General features: G+C 43.4%; 1 protein-coding gene across 5 annotated transcripts in view; it reads right to left on the bottom strand.

The window, feature by feature from the left end:
• LRR1 (leucine rich repeat protein 1) overlaps nt 1-23,851 on the bottom strand; it is an 87,862-nt gene that overhangs the window by 52,098 nt on the left and 11,913 nt on the right. For all 5 annotated transcript variants that reach the window (XM_085871446.1, XM_085871447.1, XM_085871445.1 and 2 more), the window contains 3 exons: nt 20,854-21,035; nt 20,631-20,729; nt 8,241-8,441 (listed from right to left, as the gene is read on the bottom strand). In XM_085871446.1, coding sequence (XP_085727572.1) covers nt 8,241-8,441; nt 20,631-20,729; nt 20,854-21,033 — 480 coding nt within the window. In that variant the 5' untranslated portion in view covers nt 21,034-21,035. The remainder of the gene's footprint in view (nt 1-8,240; nt 8,442-20,630; nt 20,730-20,853; nt 21,036-23,851) is intronic.

The raw sequence follows: 23,851 nt of genomic DNA, 5'->3' as shown, positions 1-23,851 counted from the left end.
GAACTTAGAAAAATGCGATTTTGACATAAAAATCCATCTTCTCCGAGGGGTTTTGTCGAATCTGACAGGGGTTTCGGTATTTGGTTAGCCCAATGGCACCTGCATAGCCCCATGGAGCTCGATTTTTCATTTTTGTCCCAAGGTCATGAACTTAGAAAATTGCGATTTTGACAAAAATCCATCTTCTCCGAGGGGTTTTGTCGAATCTGACGGGTTTCGGTATTTGGTTAGCCCAATGGCACCTGCATAGCTCCGCGGAGCGCAATTTTTAATTTTCATCCCAAGGTCAAGGTCACAAGGTCACGAACTTAGAAAATTGCGATTTTGACATAAAAATCCATCTTCTCCGAGGGGTTTGTCAAATCTGGCAGGGGTTTCGGTATTTGTTCGCCCAATGGCACCTGCAGAGCCCCATGGAGCTCGATTTTTCATTTTTGTCCCAAGGTCAAGGTCACAAGGTCATGAACTTAGAAAATTGCGATTTTGACAAAAATCCATCTTCTCCGAGGGGTTTTGTCGAATCTGACGGGTTTCGGTATTTGGTTAGCCCAATGGCACCTGCATAGCTCCGTGGAGTGCAATTTTTAATTTTCATCCCAAGGTCAAGGTCACAAGGTCACGAACTTAGAAAATTGCGATTTTGACGTAAAAAATTTCTTCTCTGAGGGGGTGTCGAATCTGGCAGGGGTTTTGTTATTTGGTTAGCCCAATGACACCTGCATAGCCGCACAGAGCTCGATTTTTCATTTTCGTCCCAAGGTCAAGGCCACAAGGTCACGAACTTAGAAAATTGCGAATTGTGTTTTTAGGGGGTAGCCAATTTCAATTTGCATTTTCTCTTTGGGGGTTTGTCGAATCTGGCAGGGGTTTCGGTATTTGGTTAGCCCAATGGCACCTGCATAGCCCCACGGAGCTCGATTTTTCATTTTTGTCACAAGGTCATGAACTTAGAAAAATGCGATTTTGACATAAAAATCCATCTTCTCTGAGGGGTTTTGTCGAATCTGACAGGGGTTTCGGTATTTGGTTAGCCCAATGGCACCTGCATAGCTCCGCGGAGCGCAATTTTTCATTTTCATCCCAAGGTCAAGGTTACAAGGTCACGAACTTAGAAAATTGCGATTTTGACGTAAAAATTTTCTTCTCCGAGGGGTTTGTCGAATCTGGCAGGGGTTTTGTTATTTGGTTAGCCCAATGGCACCTGCATAGCCGCACAGAGCTCGATTTTTCATTTTCGTCCCAAGTTGAAGGCCACAAGGTCACGAAGTTAGAAAATTGCGAATTGTGTTTTGAAGGGGTAGCCAATTTCAATTTGCATCTTCTCTTTGGGGGTTTGTCGAATCTGGCAGGGGTTTCGGTATTTGGTTAGCCCAATGGCACCTGCATAGCCCCACGGAGCTCAATTTTTCATTTTTGTCCCAAGGTCAAGGTCACAAGGTCATGAACTTAGAAAATTGCGATTTTGACATAAAAATCCATCTTCTCCGAGGGGTTTTGTCGAATCTGACGGGTTTCGGTATTTGGTTAGCCCAATGGCACCTGCATAGCTCCGCGGAGCGCAATTTTTCATTTTCATCCCAAGGTCAAGGTCACAAGGTCACGAACTTAGAAAATTGCGAATTTTGTTTTTAGGGGGTAGCCGATTTCAATTTGCATCTTCTCTTTGGGGGTTTGTCGAATCTGGCAGGGGTTTCGGTATTTGGTTAGCCCAATGGCACCTGCATAGCTCCGCTGAGCTCGATTTTTCATTTTCATCCGAAGGTCAAGGTCACAAGGTCACGAACTTAGAAAATTTTGAATTATGACAAAAAAATCATACGACCGCCAAAACTTTGAGAGCTAGGACGACAATATTTTTATGCATAATCTTGAGGTCATTCCCCACCTAAAGTCTTGAAACCATTTTTCTCTATCTCGAAAACCTTGCCCGTGGCGCCACCTTCAAGTTTGTTTTTACGCTGATTTCATCAAAGTATGGATTATCCGAAGAGTGTGAAATGCCATACAGCCCATATGACGTTATGTTGTTCCTGGAATGTTCTAGAGGAAGTTTTGCACCAAATGTCATAATCCTTGACCTTTGACCTTTAAAGTTCAAAGGTCAAATTTTCAAAGTTGTGGGAATCGAACCGGGTTTTCGACCTTCTTCGACGAACTAACTCCATAAAGCAATAGCACCTATCCTGTTTCCTTATTTTAATGTCCACAACATTGTTTTGTGACCTTTAAAGGTTATGCAAAGGTCAAATTTTCTACATCGTCAAATACCATTCGTGAACCATCGTCGTCTTCAGACTTGTTGAGATTACAAGTAAAACAGATTACAAACCTGGACTCCCAGGGATTTGCCAATGGACCAAAACGGTTTTTAAATCTCAGTTGGCAAGATGGTGGAACGAGGCAGACATGTGCTTTTGAGAAATATGAAATGTTTCTTATACGACACAACATATATGGATAATCCCAAACAAAAGATAGACTTTGTCAAGAATAAACAGATACATTTAACGTTATAGATAAAAGTAAGACGCCATGTTCATTTATACAAAAACGGGCCAGATCGAGAAGCAGCAGGGAGGTGGTAATGTCCATGGGAGCAACTCGCACAGGAGGAAGGAGGGCTGCGAGGTCAAACGCGAAGCCCCTGCAGTCACGTCCGTCTGTCTGTCTGTCCGTGTCTCTCTCGCTCTCTGATGCACGCCCTCGACTCTCCCTGAAGCATTTCCCATCAGCTGGCAGCAAACCTTCTGCTACATTCACACAAGGCTAAAGTGGCAGCCAATCAATGGCACCAATCCCATACCAATCAGTATCACCAGAGTCCAATTCCACACCGCCTGCTTGCTGATTTGAAGAGGCTATGGGAGAGAGCGGAGCTTCCCCATTCCCAGAGTTGGCGAGAAGAGGAGTTTGGGTTGACGTTTGTCTCTGTCTCATTTGATAAGAACAAAGACAAGACACCATACCCTGTCCTATGAAATACAGTCATGTATTTCACAGGAATACAGTCATGAAAACAAGTAGTCCCAAGTGTGTGTATATATATATATATATATATATATATATATATATATATATATATATATATATATATATATATATATATATATATATATATATATATATATATATATATATATATATTTATAGATATATATATATATATATATATATATATATATATATATATATGGAATAGGCAAAGCCAAGAAGCAAACGTAGAATTCTTCTTGCATTCGCTTCTGCCTTTACCTACAACTTGTTCACAACTGTATACTTGCCAACTATACCGTGGTACATGTAAGCGCCGCACAGCTGATGATTTTGACAGATCTGAGGTCAGTCAAGTGTATAGTAGACGATGCTGCAATTTCCGGTGACTTCAGCCTGGATTCGGTATCAGCGATCAAATAATGTAAATCACGATTAAAAATTATTTTTTGATGATGTGGGAGATATCTATTAAAATCAGTGGAGGAAATATACACCATGTCTGATATTTGGGTCTTTCATGTCTCCGACAATGCTTTTATCTCCCGGGACGCATCATTCCCCATGACAAAAACCGGAAGCAAAAGGGTCATAGCGACGACACAGATTCCAAATTGCCAGGGTATTGTGTTGTTGTTTCCTATTCTCTCATGTGCACGCGTTGAGTAAAAAATAATTAAATAAATAAATAAACGAACGATCACTTCTGGTTAAGAATAAAAGAAATTAAAAGTTCCGGAAAGAGTGTCAAAATCACTCCCGGTAATGTTAAATACAAAATAAACACTTTCTGTCATGAAAAAATCACTTTCAGAAGTATAAAATTAACTTTGGGGAAAAAAATAATTGAATGAATAAATAAACAAATAAACACTTCCGGTCATGATCTCCCGGCATGCATCATTCCCCATGACAAAAACCGGAAGCAAAAGGGTCAGAGCCGACACACGGATTCCAAATTGCCAGGGTATTGTGTTGTTTCCTATTCTCTCATGTGCACGCGTTGAGTATGAAGCTCACGACATTCGCTAATATGGAATAGGCAAAGCCGAGAAGCGAACGTAGAATTCTTCTTACATTCGCTTCTTAAATATATCAAATCAGTCTTTTTGCAATGAAAAAATAAATATTACCTCAACATTACCTTCACAACGACAACTACACCGCCTAGAACAGGATCACATCTGAAAAAAAACCTCAACATTACCTTCACAATGACAACTACACCGCCTCGAACAGCATCTCATCCAAAAAAATTAATATTACCTCAACATTATACCTCAACATTACCTTCACAACGACAACTATACCGCCCAGAACAGGATCCCATCTAAAAAAATTAATATTACCTCAACATTATCTTCACAACAACAACTACACCGCCTAGAACAGGATCTCATCGAAAAAAATAAATATTACCTTCACAACGACAACTACACCACCCAGAACAGGAAATAATCTAAAAAAATAAATATTACCTCAACATTACCTTCACAACGACAACTACACCGCACAGAACAGGATCTCATCTAAAAAAAATTAATATTACCTCAACATTACCTTCACAACAACAACTACACTGCCTAGAACAGGATCTCATCTGAAAAAAATAAATATTACCTCAACATTATACCTCAACAACAACTACACCGCCTATAACAGGATCTCATCTAAAAAAAAAATATATTACCTCAACATTACCTTCACAACAACTACACCGCCTAGAACAGGATCTCATCTAAAAAAATAAATATTACCTCAACATTACCTTCACAACGCCAACTACACCACCTAGAACAGAATCTCATCTAAAAAATAAATACTAGAAGCGAATGTAGTATTCTTCTTACATTTGCTTCTGACTTTACCGAAAACTTGTTCACAACTGTATACGCAATTTCCGGTTACTTCGGCCTGGATTCGGGATCAGCGATCAAATAACGTAAATCATGATTAAAAATTATTTTTTGATGATGCGGGAGATATCTTTATTAAAATCAGTGGAGGAAATATACACCATGTGTGATATTATTTGGGTCTTTCATGTCTCCGACGATACCTTTATCTCCCGGCATGCATCATTCCCCATGGCAAAAACCGGAAACAAAAAAAAAACCAGAAGCAAAAAAAAAAATAAAACCAGAAGCAAAAAAAAAAAAAAACCGGAAGCAAAAGGGTCATAGCCAACGACACGGATTCACAATTGCCAGGGTATTGTGTTGTTTTTGTTGTTTCCTATTCTCTCATGTGCACACGTTAAGTAATATTCACAAGATAGAAATAAAACCCAATCGTGTTTATACACCGCACAGCGTTTAAAAACAACGGGAAGCAAAAGGTCATAGCTAAGGACACGGATTCCATATAGCCAGGGGTATTGTGTTGTTCTTGTTGTTGTTTCCTATTCTCTCATGTGCACGCGTTAAGTATGAAGCTCACTGCATTCGCTATAATGAATTACAGTAAACCATTGAACATCACTGGTTGGAATATTACAGGTTTCGAACAATCGTGGACAACCCACTGTGTTCCAATTTAGTTGTCGCGGTATTTAATTTTGACCAATAGCGGTGCTCGAGCTGAGATGAGTCATCGTTTGCTACGCATGAACGATTACTTTTCATTATGAGCCATTTTGTTGTTTCTCACACACCATTTTTAATGGCACCCAAATGTAAAACGATGGACAAAATTAGTTGTGCCAAAAGGCAGAGAAAGGTTATGATGTTGGGTGAAAAAAAAAAATTGAGCTGTTCGATAGGTTGGCAAGAGGTGAAAGTGCGGCACCTGTGGGCCGCCATTACGGGATCAATGAATCGACTGTGCGATATATCCATAAAAATGAGTCGCATATCCGTGCAAGTGTTGCCGGCAGCGAGTCGCAAAGTGCAATTCCAATCCAGTGATCCTCACATCAAAAGGACGGAAAAAGCGCTAAATGGTTGGCTCGAGGACCGGTGAAAAGTCAAAAAGTGCCTTTGAGTGGACCCGGTGTAACTGGAGAAATCATTTCCAATTAACCAACGGTTCCACGAAGCAACTGGAGCCAAAGACACCAGTTCAACCATGGATACTGACTAGTTCCACGAGGGCTGGTTTGAGAACTTCAAAAGAAGATTTGGCCTCCATAATGTCAAATGAGTTGGGAAAGCAGCATCGGCAGACAATGATGCTGCAAAAAACTACCCACAGCAGCTCATGGAACTCATCAAGGCGAAGGAATTTATGCTGGAGTAGATTTTTAACGCCGCCAACATGGGATTATTCTGAAAGACGCCATGTGATACCTTCCTCTCAAAGCAGGAAAGATCTGTTCCGCAGTTAAAGGTGGTTAAGGATTGGCTTACCAGCTCCTGATGGATCAAACAGCAAGTTCTACATTCACCTCATCCTAACCTTCACTCCTCCCACTCCCCTCCCCCTTCACTCCTCCTCTGCCCTCCCCACTCTAACAGCATCATCATCAGCGTCCTGAGCCAAGTCTTGTGGTTTACATTTATGGCAGAGTACAAAATATGCTTACCCTCACCCACCTCACTGTTTTGGAATAAATTTAAAAGGTAAAACTCTTGTGTTTTTGTTTATTTTATTGACAAGTTTATTTCAATGTTAACATGATTCATATTTATTACTTACGAAATCTAAAGATTTCGTAAGTATATTTGATGGCTTCCGTCCTCTGTTTGTGTGTAGGCACGATAACTCGAGAAAGGAAGAAGTCATTCCGTTTGACTTAATTACCGCAATTACTGAATTAATTAACAAACTCACCGCAATGTCAAATTACACCACGTGATTCAGGAGGGTGATGGCTAGCGCTGATTAGATTTTGGTCAAAAGTCAAGGTCATAGTGAGGTCAAACATCCAAAAAAAAGTTATAACTTGAGAACGGAAGAAGCTACCGATGTCAAATTACACCACGTGATTCAGGTGGGTGATGGCGAGCGCTGATTAGATTTTGGTCAAAATCGGTCAAAGGTCAAGGTCACAGTGAGGTCAAACATTCTATTTTTGATGGTTTTGTACAGAATCATTGTAGAAACTTCTGGTTTGCGTCGCTACCTTCTCGAGAGACAGCTTTTATTAGACAAGGTCAGAGGTCAAGTTGACGATTTCTTAAGTACCAGTCTATGACTGCTTGTTTTACATGTTCATTTAAATTCTGATATATTTCTTTCTGGCTGCCACCGACCTTCCTCTATATTTTCTCGAAGCCAAAAAAACCAAACCCCCTTTTTCCCATAGGCCCATGGTTTTAATTATCGCAGCATTTTCCAGGAACGTAACCCCCACGATATTTATGGGTTTACTGTTCTTCATACCCATCTGTAGACCATCAGTGGAATCCACAACCTGAAGTTGTGAACAACAGGTTGTGGATTCCCCTCACCTAAATATTAATTCTGGACAGGTTGCGAGTACAGCACAGTGCTGCTGTAAAGCAAGCCTCAGCCAAGGTAGGAATTTGGCTGATAATGGTACACAATTGGCAAGCCCTTTTCAAAAGGTGCTGTCAGATCTTTAAGGTCCGTGAGCAAATATATATATATACGCACACGCACCCACACACAAAAATCTGCTGTACCACATTATTGTAACACATGGTAGGTGAACGCCGCAATAAATAAATTGCAATTATTACGAAGATTGATGTTAAAACAACAAATAACGGCACTCTGGCCTGATCAAGCATATGTCAGTTGCCCTCATTGGTGGGGAGAGGGGCTGAGCTTGGCTTATGTTGTGTTAGCCCTTCCCTGTGGGTTCGAAAGTGACTTCTTTGTCAGGAATCCAACCAATTGCATTTAAGTGTTTATATTCCGTATGCAGAACAAAAAATAATGCATAAAGGGTCCACAGTCGCCACTTGTATGTAATTAGTTGCCACATGATCCTGTACGACCGCAAACAAGGAAATGAGGTCATTTGGCCCATTATTGCCGTGGTGCACTCACTTCCGGGTTAATTTGTGCTACAACTTTAAACATCAACGTTATTGATGGCTGACCAATGTCTAAATAACGTGATCTCGATTTGGTGACCCATCTTGTTGTCAGATATTACAGTTAGCTCAACTCCCTCTCCAAAGGATGAAATACTCTGTGTGCAAAGCACCAGGATGACAGTTAATAGTTGGGCCAGGAATCAAAACCCAGACTAGACAGCTCTAAGTTAAGTAGGCTACCTCTGAGCTGTATCCTGACATGTACAAGTAAATAAAGAGAAGTTTGCAAATTGTCAAAATAACCTGCAAATTCTTCAAAGAGCTTGGAAAACCATCCAGGATTGGGTACGCCTTCTGAGAGAGAATGACCAAGCGACGCCGGGGTTTCTCCACGTCCTTAGCACAGGCTGGTGCAAGAGCTGAGAGCCGCGTCTCCTCGGGGAGTTTTCCCTGGCTGGCCAACCGCAGCTTGCCCAGAAAAATTTTCAGGCAGGTCACATCAGCCTGAAGCAAATGCACACCATCGTTAGCAAAATAAAAGGTAACCACACAAACAAACAAAAAAAGATAAAACATTGGGAATATCCGAATTTTAAACTGAAGACACAACCTATGTATATATATAGCCGCCCAGGAGGCCCAATATTGACGGCATGGTGGACTTGAGCCTTGCTTACGTTTCGTCCACAAAGTGGTCTTAACATTGGACTTGAGCCTTGTCCGATGCACAGCTGTACAAGTTGGTGGTGTCTCTACTTTTAAATATGCATGCCACAGATACTGTAATTTGGAACAGTAGAGTCCCAGTGGTTCACAGTATAATAGCATCTCTGTCTGAAAACCTTCTGCAATGGAAAACTACTGAGTCAATTTACATGCATGCTCTGTATTTTACACACGACTAACTCACTGGACAAAATAAGTTGAAAAGTGCTGGTTGTACTCTGGGTGTACATAGAAACATTCTACTAGGTTGGGATGGCCACCTCCAACTTCGATCTTTGTTCCCCACTCCTTCGACAAAGTCGGAGGTGGGGGAGATTGAAATGAGCCCTGTTAAACTGACCATCTACCCATGATATTTCAAAAACTGTTCAACATTTAACTTTCAAATTTGCAGATATCTATTCCTGATGACATCATCTCAGCCTGATGAGATCATGGCTGTGATTGGCTGAATTATGTTTGTCGGTAACTTGGCTTATGAACGTAATATTTCCAAAACCATTCAAGATTTCGTTTTCATATTAAACTTCTCCCTCCAATCTTCCCTCTCACTCCCCCTTCCTAAAGTTGACCATCCACAAAGGTGCCTCCTCCCCCACCCTCTCTCTTCCATCTCATCACTCCACCTCCAATCTTCAACTGCCCTTTGCCCACTCTCATATTACTCTCCACTGGACCTCAACCCATCACCACCGAGCGTTTTCTCCTCATCCGGCCCTCTCCCCAAGCTCTTCTGAAATCTCCCACACTCTTTCAATAACTCTCCTTACCTTCCCCCGCCTCCTCTCTCGTCATACCCTACCCCTCCTCTGCCTCTTCCTCAACAGTGTGGACCTCAAACATCCGGGGCCTTCACTCAAACCTGACAGATCTTTCCATACAAGTTGCCACTGTTATTGTCAGGTCAGGTTCGATCTGTGACCTGCTACAGGTACCATGCAAACCTGTACTAACCTGTTCCATGGTCGGGTTGTCGGCGACTAAACCGTCTCCCCCACCAGGTTTTCTGGTGAGGGGGGTGTTTGGATATGGACACCCAGCAGGATTAAAAACAAAACCTGTCAAAGGGCAGAGGAGCTCCTTGTGAGCCAACGGCCATCCATATCTAGTGCCCAACTGTGTCTGCAGTTGAGTTACTTCTTATTAGGAGGTTGGTGGCAGGATTTGCACTCCGGCCACCGTAAAACCCTTCATTCCGCAAAACGCAAAAAAAATCTGAAAACCCACTCCGTGGGAGTACCTCCTGTGCAGCTTCCCTTCGCAGGGCAGCTCACCGGATGACGGGATTGGGGCAAAGCCTTCGGGACCCCCAATCTTTGATGATAGGAGGGAAACCACGGGGTAACATCCATGGGTCAGGATTGCGGGAGAGTGTGTCGGAGTGGTGCTGAGGTGTCGTCCACCAGACGGTGGTCTCCTTGGGTTAACCTGAGGCGGTCCCTTCGGGTGGGTGCCTGGAATGTCCTATCCCTAAGAGAGGATGATTACCTGTCTCTGTTATCATCTGAGCTCAAGCGTTTGGACATCGGGATTGCAGCTCTCTCTGAGGTTCGGAGACCGGATTGCGGCGAGATAATGGTGGGTGGTTACACCCACTATTGGTCTGGTCGCTCTGATGGTTACCATACCCAAGGAGTTGCTGTAGCTGTGTCCAATAAGCTGACCCCAATGATAATTGAGGTAATACCGGTCAACGAGCGTATTATGAGATTAAGGATTCGTCACTCCTTAGGTGTCATTTCCCTGGTCTCTGTTTATGCTCCGACTGAGGCGAGTGATCTCACCATGAAGGATGCATTCTACGCCACACTCGAGTCTGTGGTTGATCAGTGCCCCAGACGAGATACACTTCTAGTCTTGGGGGATTTCAATGCATCGACTGGAACTGATAGAGACGGTTATGAGGTGTGTGTTGGTCCCCATGGGTCAGGAACTATGAACCAGAATGGCACTAAGTTCCTTGACTTTGCAAGAAGTCATGGACTTAGGGTGGCTGGTTCATGGTTTCAGCGCCCACAAGCTCATCGCTGGACTTGGTATTCCAACGCTGGCGGTGTGGCAAAGGAGATTGACCATGTCCTCATTGACGGTCGTTGGAGGATGATCCAGAACTGCAGGGTCTACCGGAGTGCTCAGTTCCTCAATACTGACCACAGGCTTGTTGTAGCAACTCTAAAGCTGCACCTTAAATCCTGGAGAATGGTACCATCCCAGCCTAGGCTGGATGTTGCCAAGCTCAGGGATGAGAGAGTAGCTGAGGAGTTTGCGAACAGGTTGAGTGGACACTTGGGGGGTCTGGGTGCTTTGGGGGGTCCTGAAGAGTTGTGGAGCGCCTTCAAGACCACCGTCCTTGATGTTGCCGGTGGATGTCTTGGAGCTCACCTCAGGGCAAAGAAGAATTTTGTCTCTCAAGGGACACTGGATACCATTGACCAGTCGCAGGGCCAGGCTGAATGGCAGAGCTGAGCTGTTCAGGGAGCTGAGGCGTAAAACTGTACGTGCACTGAGGGTGGACAAGGAGGCCTATGTGCGAGGAATCTGTGAGGGGGTAGAGCATCACCTGTGGACAGGTGATTCTCGTCCCGCTTACAGGGGAATTCGCGCATTGCGTTCATCCAAGCCCATCCCTCGGAGCACTGCAGTTCGAGCAGAGAGTGGTAGGCTCTTGACAGAGGAGTCTGAAGTGAAGACCCGCTGGGCCGGTTACTTTGAGCGGTTGTACCAGGCTGATCCCCCAGCTGTCGAGTTGGACGTCAAGGGTATTACAATCCCTGTTGCTGACCCTCGAATCAACTGTGGTCCACCTTCGCTTGTGGAAACACGGGCTGCGGTGAACTAGTTGAAACGGGGCAAAGCTCCAGGGATCTGTGGCATCCATGCCGAACTTCTCAAGGCTGGTGGAAATGCTGCACTCGTGTCGTTGCATGCAGTTTTGTGCTCTGCCTGGAACACAGGCATCATCCCAACTGACTGGAAGAGGGGCCTTGTTGTCCCTCTCTGGAAAGGGAAGGGTGATCGCCAAGACTGCAACAACTACCGAGGGGTGACGCTGCTCTCAGTGCCGGGCAAGGTCTTTGCTCGGATAATTCTTGATAGGGTTCGCCATCATCTGCTTGAGCACCAGCGTCCAGCAGTCAGGCTTTACACCAAAGAGGTCAACGATTGACCATATCCTTGCCCTTCGTGTCCTCACCGAACGCAGACGATAGTTTCGGCAGGGGCTGCTTGCAGCCAATGTTGATCTCTGAAAAGCGTTCGATTCAGTGAATCGGGATGTCCTCTGGAGGATTCTTGGTCTTCGTGGGGTGCCACCAAAACTGATCGATCTGATGTCTGAACTCTACTCTGGTACTGAGAGTGCTGTGAAGTGTGGTGGTACCATCTCTGACTTATTTCCAGTTGTTACTGGAGTTCGTCAGGGATGTGTACTTGCCCCCACACTTTACAGCACTTGTATGGACTGGATTTTAGGGAGGATGTCGGAGAGATCAAGTTGCGGTGCATCGTTTGGGAATGTCAAGATCTCGGACCTTGATTTTGCAGATGATGCAGTCATCTTTGCGGAGACTTTAGACATCCTTTTGGGGGCCCTCGAGGTGCTGAATGAGGAGTCGGAGCCGCTGGGATTACGGGTTTCTTGGGTCAAAACTAAGATCCAGGCTTTCGGTGACATCTTGGATGCTGCTGTCCTGTCTGTGTCTGTTTGTGGTGAGGATGTTGAGGTCGTGGAGAGATTCACTTACCTTGGCAGTGATATTCATGTCTCTGCTGGCTGCGAGTCAGAGGTCAATAGACGTCTGGGTCGGGCCTGGGGAGTCATGGATTCACTGGATCATGGGGTGTGCTGCTGCCGGTACCTGTGCGGGAGGACGAAAGTCCGAGTCTTCAGGTCCTTGGTACTTCCAGTCTTGCTCGTGAGCGTCAGTTGTGGCTGTATGGACATGTGGCTCGTTTTCCTGACGCTGATCCTGCTCACCAGATTCTCTCAGCGAGGGAGTCTCATGAGTGGAGGAGGCCAGTGGGCCGACCACGTGCCTCATGGTTGCAGCAGGTTGACCATCATCTCAAGGAGATGGGGATGGGCCTGGCATCTGCCTGGGGGATGGCCAGACGGAGGCCCCTGGAGTACCGGCGGAAAGTGGACGCAGCGACGCGCTGTTCTGGCACATGCTCCCATACCTGACCTGACCTAAGTTGCCACTGACAAACCAGACATAATCTGCCCAACAGAAACTTTCCTCCTTCAAGACATCTCTGACTCCCGAGTATCTCCCCCTGATTACTCCCTCCTCCGGTATGACAGACCTGAGCCTTGTCCTGGTGGTGGAGTTGCTCTCTTCATCAAAGACTCTATTCCTCACTTTTCATGTACTGCCCTCACTCCCCAACACCTCCAGGAATACCTCTGGCTACGGCTTCCCCGACACTCCCACCCCATGTTTATATGTGTGTTGTTCCGTTCACCAAACAGTGATGACTCCATTTGCACCTCACCATCCGAAAACATGGACCAACTTCTATCCTCTCATCCCAACTCTCTCTTCCTCATATGTGGCGACTTCAAATGTCATCATGCCAGTTGGCTAGGTGTGGGTACCTCTCTCACCGGTCATGGCACAAAAGCAAAAGACTTTTCTGACTCAAAGGGACGGACTCAATTGATCAACTTCCCGACGCGGATCCCAACCAACGGTATTCCATCTCTTCTGGATCTGATTTTGACAAATTTCCCTGAAGATATCTGCTGTTCTTCCTCTGCTCCAATTGGTTTATCTGACCACGTGCTTGTCAAAGTAGACATCTCTCTGGCTGTTATTAGAGATCCACCTCAACGCCGTCAAGTCTGGCATTTCACTCAGGCTGATTGGCAGGGTCTTCAAGCAGCCATCAAACTTTGACTGGTCTGCCATCTCTACTTTCTCCGACATCAGCTCATCCTGGGAATTCTTTCAAAGAAACTTGCTCTCTCTCTCTCTCTCATGCACTGAAAACTTGCTCAAAAAAGTAATTAATCAGGCACTGAGAGAAAAGGGGACAAAGGGCAGATGCTTATCTCTATGCCTTAATTAACAATTAAATAGACAAGGGTACCCAGCAGATGATTCGGGGGGGGGGAAGGGGGGGGGGAGAAACCGTCTCGCTCACAAAAGAGAAGTCGTCCGTCAAACAAAAACGTCCTGAAATGAGTGAGCGTGCCTTGTCCGTTTCCAGTGCCCAGCCCCACCATGCACCCACTAGCGCGCAGGCTTGAACGCCAATCAACGTGACCCCCAAGAATCAGGCATGCTAGGAGTAGGCCCAGAGTATAACTTGCACTAACGTCCCGAGCGTCACCCACCGCCAGAAGCCACCAGGAGCCACAACAGACAGACAGCTGTGAGGCACTGAGGGGTGCTGAGGCTGCAGCTGTCAGCAACTCACTGGCGCCGACTGACTGGTAAAGCCGTCCGACTGATACCGCCTCACTGACACCAACTGACTCATCGACTGACCCGCGAAGAACGGACCTCTCGTCCTCTTTTTTTATAGGCAGCTTGTCTGGGCAGGCGCAGACTCCAGCCAAATCCACCCCACCCCATTTGCGAATCGTTGCCATGATAACCTGCCTGTCCCACAACGCCATGCCTGTGGTGCTGGACGAACGGCAAAAAGCAGCCATTTGTCAGAATTACCGAGCAAAAATGTGAAGCGCTCATAACACATCAACAACAATCATCACCTCAATGTTCAGCCCGATATGAAAAAGAGCCAGTTTGTGACCATGGAGCTGCTGAGACGGGTGTCAAACGTCAATGGAAAAAGGCAGGTCTCGGCGTCGGTGAAAGAAACGGGTGTCAACGTCGATGGAAAAAGGCGCGTGTCGGACCTCCGTTGTGTTAACGGCTATCTCACGTGCATGAATGTGTCTGTCGCAAAGAGAAAAAGGAGCTTTCCAGAATAGAAGGAATCTATTCTTTACCCTTCTCAATGCATCCCATTTAGAATCCCACCAGACATGGGGATGGGTCTATCCTGACCATGCATTTAGGGAAATAATTATCTGAGGACCTAGATGTTTGTATGAATTTGTCGGATCGAATTCTGAAATCCATAACAATATTTTTGGGGGTGCAATCGCCCCCTCCGCCCCGATAAACCCCCTCAGACCATTATTTGTTTCATGCCATGAACAATCTTTGATACATCACAGGTGATGAAGGTTGTGGTGGAGTTTCATCAAAATTGTTTGTTTAGTTTCGGAGAAGGAGTCGCATGTGTTGGTGGATGGACGGATGGACGGACAGACGATGCGCCATCCCACAAGCTCCCCGGAACTACGATGTTATCGCAAAAAAAAAAAAAAAAAACTCCTGAAAGTTGTACATCTTCCAAAATACACCAATTCTCTGTTATTATATTATGAAAACTATAGTCAAAGATATGGGAGGAATACATTGAAACTTGGTGGTTGTACACTAGGTGAGCATGGGAATGTTCTCCAACTGGGATTATCACCTTTCGTCACTCCCGGAAGGAGCGGGTATTTCTAGTTTATATAATCAGCCAAATGTTGTATATTAAACCAGTACAAAACAGGACATGAAAACACAACTTATTTGCAATAAAGTCAAAAGTGCAACCATATAAAGGACCATCTGAAATGGGAAAATACATTTCGGATTCCAGAAGAGACAAGATTTTCACAGGGATTACAGGGAAATTCGTCCCATCATGCCTGCACCACAACCAATACCAGATTTTAATAAATCCGTCAATACCCCTTCCCTTCATGTGCAGCCTTTTGACTGCTACATTGGTTTTCATTTTGCAGACCTCGGAAGGATGATAGGCTGAGTCAACCCCCTGGTGGTAATTCAGCAGCCAACGGGGCTTGAACTCAGGACTCTAGGATCCCAAGCCACCACCCCAACCACTAAGCCAACACCAGGTATACCTGGATAAAATAAGGTGTATCCAGGATAAAACTAGAAGGGCACTCGGTGGAGCGCATACCTCCGCCCCATAATGCCTGATCCACGAGAACATATGTGGCCCAATACATTTTTGAGATATCATGCAACTTATCGTTTTTGAGCCCTATCTTTCAATGGTGAAGAATCACTTGAAAAATTATCAGATCCGGATCCAGATCTTCACCAAAATCGAATCAATTCTTTTTTGTCACACACCCAACCTGTCTGCCAACTTTCATCCGGATCAGTCTACAACTTTTTGAGATATCCTGCACACAGACAAACAGACAGAGGGGTGAAAACATATCCTCCTTCACCTTCAGCGGCGGAGGTAATAAGGATGTTTGCGGGCCCCATTGTGTGCGAGATTTAAAAGGCAGGCAAGTTACACTCATTATCGACAACAACCAATTACGATCAATTTGTTCCTCCCTACACCGTTTCATTGGAGTAGAGGAAGAAGAAGACAAAAAAAAGGATGTGTAGACAAAGAGGGAGTTGGTGGAAGACATTTCTTAAGAACATTTCCATTGTCATATTTCCACATATCCCCAACTCAAGTTTTGTTAACGATGATTTTACCAATTATTTTTCTGGAAAAATAAAATAAACTGAGCAGGAAGCCAGCCAGTATGCACAGCCATATCATGGGGTACTTAAAATCCACAAATGAGTCATTCCATCTGAAATCACCAAATCTAAGAAAATGTTCCCATTTGACCTCCTCAGATTTACTTTAAACTTTCATAAAATAGTTCCCAGGTATCAAAATGAAGCTGCGTAAAATTTTAGGTCCATAGATGCGGTCAACTGTGAGATATTGAGGGTTGAAAATGTGGTTGTGGCCCTATTTTTATGGTTGTTGTGAGTATCACAAAATGAACGGCTACTTTTAAACTCCCACAACTTTTTTAATATTAATGCTGGAGCCTTGAAATTTTCAGATTATTCTTCTATAACTGCTCTGTAAGAAACAAACATAAAACTGAGTATTCCTCTATTAAATTTTATGACCTGATCAGATGAAATCCAGAAAAAAAAATTGTTGGTTTTGTATTAAGACCCAACTTTGAGACCCCATATATTTTTATTGACCCATCCCAGAAGCTTGAAATTTTTTCATGTAATAACTGTATGGTAGTTGTATTCAAATACATGTTTACTTTTCTTAATCAGTCATATATATAATACAGTCATGATCCCTCAAAAATTGAAAATTTTCATTTTTCCCCGAAATTCAGGTGAGGATTGCAAATATATGACAAGGTATACCACTTCAAATTGTTCACCTTCGGAAAGAGCATATTCAAGTTTACAAAAGTGTCAAATATCAAAGTGGTATATATTTTTTAAAATATATTTTCTATTTTTTTAAAAACTGTTGTTAACACAGTTGTGAATACATGAAGTGTGTGCATGGTGTGGGCACCATGGTAATCATGAATGATTAGTTCTATGATTCAAATTAATAATACAAAAATATATCACATACTGCAATAACAATGTAATAAAACATTTCACGTAAATGATTTGAATAGGTCCTTGATCTGCTTTTCCAAGACAGGTGCGAGCTTGTACTGCCTCCCAGTTGACGTTAGGGGAGCATCAATAACTTTCATCACATGGACCAAAGGAACCCAACAAATGTCCTCCCTTGAATGTAACTGTATACACTGCTGACATCAGCAGATCAGCCACTATTCCTGAGTTCTATTTTTAGCCCCAGCCAGATTAGTTCAGCTCTTGCCATTTACAAATGAGAAACAAAGAATTACAAATTCAAATTTCAAAGTATTGTGTTCATGGTATCCTAATTGCAGATGATATGTATGTACATTGTATATACATGTACTACACGTATGTACTACATGTAAAAGGACTGTTTATTAAATAGCACACAACACGCACAGCACTGGCAGAACATCATTTATTCAAATATTTTTTAAAATATTGATAGAAACATTATACCACTTTGATATTTGACACTTTTGTAAACTTGAATATGCTCTTTCCGAAGGTGAACAATTTGAAGTGGTATACCTTGTCATATATTTGAAATCCTCACCTGAATTTCGGGGAAAAATGAAAATTTTCAATTTTTGAGGGATCATGACTGTATTATATATGACTGATTAAGAAAAGTAAACATGTATTTGAATACAACTACCATACAGTTATTACATGAAAAAATTTCAAGCTTCTGGGATGGGTCAATAAAAATATATGGGGTCTCAAAGTTGGGTCTTAATACAAAACCAACATTTTTTTTTCTGGATTTCAACTGATCAGGTCATAAAATTTAAGAGAGGTATACTCAGTTTTATGTTTGTTTCTTACAGGGCAGTTATAGAAGAATAATCTGAAAATTTCAAGGCTCCAGCATTAATATTAAAAAAGTTGTGGGAGTTTAAAAGTAGCCGTTCATTTTGTGATACTCACAACGACCATAAAAATATGGCCACAACTACATTTCAACCCTCAATATCTCGGAGTTGACCGCATCTATGGACCTAAAATTTTACACAGCTTCATTTTGATACCTGGGAACTATTTTATGAAAGTTTAAAGTAAATCTGAGGGGGTCAACTGGGAGGCCTCCGGTGATATGAGGTGGAATGACTCAAATGAATGCAAATGGAACAGCGATGCTAACGCCCCTCTCCGATGAACGGCATACTGATAGAAACATTATACTGATCCGACACGCTGCACCACCATTTACCATAGAAGGCAGTTTTCTTTAACCACAATCAATGTTAAAGTTTAACACACATATTAAAAAGGCTAAAAAGTAACCACACCTTTTTTAGGAGCACCAGAGAGTTAAAGTGAGTCGCATGGCAGGGAAGTGCTTTAAAAGGACCGATTGTTATGGTGGTGTCAAAATAAATCAACAAGTTGTTGGTTTTTGTAGATGTGTTTAAAAAAAAAAACAAAAAAAAAAACAGACACTGAGGCTCATGAAAGAGCTTAATTGTCTGCTCATATGCTGTGTGCCCTGTCTTTCCCTTTGTCACTACCACCCCTAAACCCCGATCACAAAGCACAAACACTCATACACACCAAGCAAAGCAAATGTCGTTGACTAGGTTTCAGTGTGCAGTATAATGGAGTAAAGAAACTTAAAATTCTCTACAAACCCATGGTTTTTTTGTGATGTAAAAATGTTTGCTTTGCTTATTCAACGCATGAACTAGAATGTCACTCGGTAGAGCACATATCTACGCCAGGCCGATTAGTTTACATTTTGTATCCCACCGATAGGCCGGATCTGGACTAGGATCTGAACTAAAGTTAAGTTGGCTTGTTCTTGTCACCTAACCAACTCATCCACCAAGTTTTGTCCGAATCCATCCATAACTATTTCAGATATCCTGCTATATATCGTTTTGGCCCTATCTCTCAACGGTCGGTAAAAAAAAAAAAAAAATCACTTAAAAATTTTTTCCGGATCGTCACCAAAATCGAATCATTTGGTCCGTCACGTACCCAACGTGTCCAAAAATTTTCATTGTAATCCGTCCACAACTTTTTGAGATATCCTGTTCACAAATAAACAGACAGACAGACAGGGGTGAAAGCATAACATCCATCCACCTTCGGTGGCGGAGCTAAAGAAAACGAGGAGGAAAAGCAGGAAAAAGGATGAGAACGAGGAACATGTCACACTTTTTGAGCACAAAGTTCTCAAAACCGTTAACCTGCGTTTATGAAGCTTTTGCACACGAGTGATGACACAAGTGAGTGTCTCAGTTGGGAAGATGATTCAAGAGCAATACGTTTGAACCCAAAGGAAAGCTGTGGCAGAACTCCAGTTTTTTGCTGTTTGGGCAAATTCCTGCATGGGTACGGTGTTCAAGGTTTCATAATCTTCTTCTTCATTATTATGCACTGGATTATGTGCTTCACAGCCTCAGGAATAAACTGACTCGAGTCACGACCCTGATTCTTAAGTACTGCATATACCACTCATTTAACACTTTGTGTAAATGTAATTATGTCAGGATATTGGCCGCTAATCCATGCTTTTGAAAACGCTTGCTATTTTGCCCCGCAAGATGCAGAGGAACCAGATTCCGTGCTGTAATGGTTAAAGCGTCCGCTCCGAGTCTGGGAGGTCAGTGGTTCAAACCCCAGCAGAGTCATACCAAAGACTTCAAGAATGGCATGAGCTGCATCCTTGTTTGACTTTCAGCATTTAAAAAAAAAAAGGATAGAGCACGGACAAACAATGCTGGAAAGGCAATGGCAAACCGCCCAGTATAACCCTTGCCAAGAAACTGCTTCGGCAGCACTAACGCTCCACAAATACGTAGAGTATGGTACATCAAAATCAAGATCAAGAGGCAGGGGAATCCAAGGACCTCCAAGTCATTGACATCTCTCGCTTTTTCAACGCAGGCAAGTTGGTGACGTTTCAGTTCTCGAACACCCATCGTCAGGTCTCGCTCCGCTCACACTCTCTTTCCACACCCAGGTCGCACAAGTTCTTCCCGAAACCCATTCAGTGTTACAATCGCTTGTTCCAAGCTTGATGCTCATCTTCGAGTCAGTCATCCCACGCTCTTCCCTCCATTCCTTTAATATTCTGATGCATCTCCATCTCCATCTCTATCTCATGATGAAATCCATTCATACATTTCACGATTCCCTACTCCCTTAATATGTTTGCGACTCCCCTCCAAGTACCATTGCAAGTTTTTGCATCGGTGTCCACCCATCAGTCTGTTAATCTGCCACTCTGTAATCTTCTATGAATCTCAACTGTACACAAACACTCCTCCATGAGCTTTAATGAGCAAGAAAATAAAGTGTCTTGAGAATGCAGCACACACCTTTAAGGATAGAGCAGGTAGGTAATTTAGTGCATCGAACAACATATTTGTGTTGATAAAAGACATGCCAGACAGTAATGCCATGCACTAGTAGTTGGTATTGCCAGAGGTGCAAGTGAGGGGTTAAGAGGAGAATTGGAGTAAAGCAGGAATTAATGAATTATTACTCTTGCCATTACTTGGCTTAGGCGAAGCTCCAGCGATGGCTCCTTGAGGCGTATCGTGGTCTTTCCGTCGCATACAAAGCGTGTGAACAACTGCTGCACATTTCCCTTGAGCTGCACAGTGGGATGGGTCATGGTTGCCACGTCAATTTCAGTGCTTACATCGATGTTGAACAAATAAAAGTACGAGTGACACTTACAATAAAGAGTGATCACTTTAACCCCCTGCCATGCTCACTTTGTACTTCATTCCTGCCCGATTCTTGTCCGTTGCCACCAAGAGCCTCAGGCCTTCGGGCCCGGGTTGTCCCGGTTGTCGTCCGATGCTGAGGACCGTCCGTGCCGGGCGGCTCGAGGAACGGAGGCCGGCGGTAGGCAACAAACAGCTCGCACATTCCACATCACAAATCAGACGCATTACTGTAGTGCAGAGATAAAGGATGGGGGAGGTGTGGGATTAGTGGAAGGGTAAGAGAGGAGAAAGTACATTGCTGAGAAAACAATAAACTCGTCAGGTGGCCGAGTGAAAAAAAAGTCGTTACAAGGTTGACAAATGCACCAAAATATTTACTCGAATAGCTCAATCATCCCAGCAAGCTGGTACTCATTTTGCCGACCTCAGAAGGATGACAGGCTGAGTCAACCCCACCTAGTATTAATTCAACAGCCGAGTGGGATTTGAACTCAGGACCATAGGATCCTGGCTAGGATCCCAAGCCAGCCATCCTAACAATTAAACCAACACACCAACACCAGGCCACCATGGACTCGTCAAAATCGTAAAAGGTCATATTTTCGGTACTAAACCAGAGAGAAACGTGAATAAAATGTCTTCTTATAAGTTTTCAGATACAAGGAATGCATTTAAATCAATATTCGTATGAAAAATGTCAAGAAAAAAAAGATTACGGCGATATTTAACTAAATATGGCTCGATACGGCTGTCTGTTTTTTGTTTTTTTTAAAGATACTTTTTCTTGTACAAGCGTTATTATATCCTGTGGGCAGATAGAAAGTACATGGAAAAATTATTTTTTCAGGAGCGAGGATCTCTCCATGGAGTTTATATCTATCTATTTATGTACGTATGTAGAAGGAAAAAGAAAGCTATATGTTGAACCAGATGGCCACAATGGATGATAAAAAACCGAAAAGCATGACATAGCCATCATTCATATTGTCCTCATTAGATAGAAACACGTCATACTACGAGGACAGTGTGGCTTTTTCGTTTTATATTTTTTATTTTTCCAACAAGTGCAGCGACAGATCTGCACAAGTGAGTCCGAGTTTTGCGCATTTGCAACGATGACGGGCGCGTTCAGATTTATATTCACACTTTATCGGTGCTGTGCAGACTTTGGCAGCTTCAGGGTTCGTCATCCAATGATCAACCTGCATCGTCCGACCCCAACCTTCTGGCTCAGGAACAGGTGGCCGAGTTTGACGACTTGTTGACCAGTTACCAGCTTGGAGGACTGCTCTCTTGGTGTGCTGCATGATGCATCCTTTGTTGGTGGGATGTTTTCAAGGCTCCTACTTTTTTTGGAGACTAGTTTCCTCCTTGCATCGTTCACATTGTCATCAGTGCTGGTTTTGTCATACATGACGATTGTCAAACACTCTGATTAATTGAAATGCTCAGAATCTGCTTCAAATGGGTGATTTCGTATTAACAGAAAGATATCTGTAACCAAATGGTAGCTCTTCCATGCTTGCCATGCAACCTCTTCCCCCTTTACTGAAGAAGGCAGATGTGGTATCACACCCAGTAAATGCATGCAATACAGGAAGTGCATGTGTTGTCCTTTTCCCCATGGTGGTACAGATTGAATTGATACTGCACAGACAATAGTGCTTGCCAACACCAAATGCTACCCAGAAGTCAATTTCAGGATAAAGATGCTGCAGATCAACGAATTGTCCCATCAGAATGACTGGAGTATCAGCATTGATAGTCCATACCAAGATTTCCTTTGCCCCTTCAAGTACATGTACAATGTGGACTACAATTCTTGTATCTGCCTCCTCATGTGTGAAATCTGGTATTTTCTGGCCAATAGTTTTTGAGACAACTTCAACACCCTTCGTGATGAAAATGGATTGAGCCTCTGGCCATTGTTGATTTTCCACAGTCTGTGTCAGAGAAGCAAATAGCTCCGATTTGTTTGTAGAATCAAGCAGGAAGTCTTTCCATTTTGATCATTTGTTTGTGGGCTGACCTTTAGATGGATGCCACTGCTTCTTTGCTCCCTTGTTGATGCTTTGATAGTGTATGGCACGTACTGGTCTCAGACGACATCTACTCTGTCAGTAACATGCCGTAGCTTACGTTCAAGTAATGGTGAGAATATATTTTCTGAAAGCAGCGGCAGTGGCAGTAGGTAGAGTGTGCACTAATGCTGCCCCATCAAAGACTTTGCAACCAAACATGTCAGGAATTTCATTCTGCCTACTTGTATCAAAGCATCTCATGAGGTCTGATTTAATGCTCGCCTGGTTCACCATCGTCTGATAGACCAGGGGGACTGTGTCTGATTCGCATGGGAGAATATGTCGAGAGCACCACCTCTTTGCTGGTTAGTGATGTAGAGACGACCAGAAAGGTTCGCATCATTCCGGGCAGATGCAAGCTGCTTTGCATTGGGGTTGATCTTGGGCTTAGGTGTCTTGAGCAATGAATGGTAAGTTGGTTCATTTCAGAGTCATGAATTGGCTTTGTTCTTTCCTGCAGAACATCCTTCTGAATCCTCCCGTATGGGGGATAAACCAATAATCTCAAAATTGCAAACGGTGGAAACCACGAGTTGATCAGCACATTTTTGTGAACACAAGACAAGAAGCTCTGAACCGTCGTCTCGGAATGTATTCCCATATCCGTTCATCGTTTCGGTGAGGGTGTTCACTTGATTCAGCTTTTAAGTTTGATGGCGGTTATTTTGGGCAATGCATGGCCACCAACTTTTTGTCTTGAATTTTGTTTTTTTTCAAACGATTTCAAAGGATTCATTGCATCTGAAAACATGTAAAAAGACATTTTATTCACGTTTCTATCTGGTCGAGTACAGAAAATGACAATTTACGGATTCTGACGAGTCCATGGTGGCCATCTTGGATTTTACACTCTTCATTAATATGGACTGATTTTTTTGGAGGATGGAGGATTTTTTTTGGAGGACTCTCTATCGAGTGCAGCCTGTGGCTGCTGGTTGCATCATTGGTTGGGACGCGGCTAT

The sequence above is a fragment of the Eptatretus burgeri genome, chromosome 2 (genome assembly GCF_056783735.1).
Source record: "Eptatretus burgeri isolate ZD-2024b chromosome 2, Ebu_testis_v1, whole genome shotgun sequence".
Lineage (NCBI taxonomy): Eukaryota > Metazoa > Chordata > Myxini > Myxiniformes > Myxinidae > Eptatretus > Eptatretus burgeri.
Note: the sequence above shows the minus strand (reverse complement) of the source record. Positions and strands in the feature narration are given on the sequence as shown.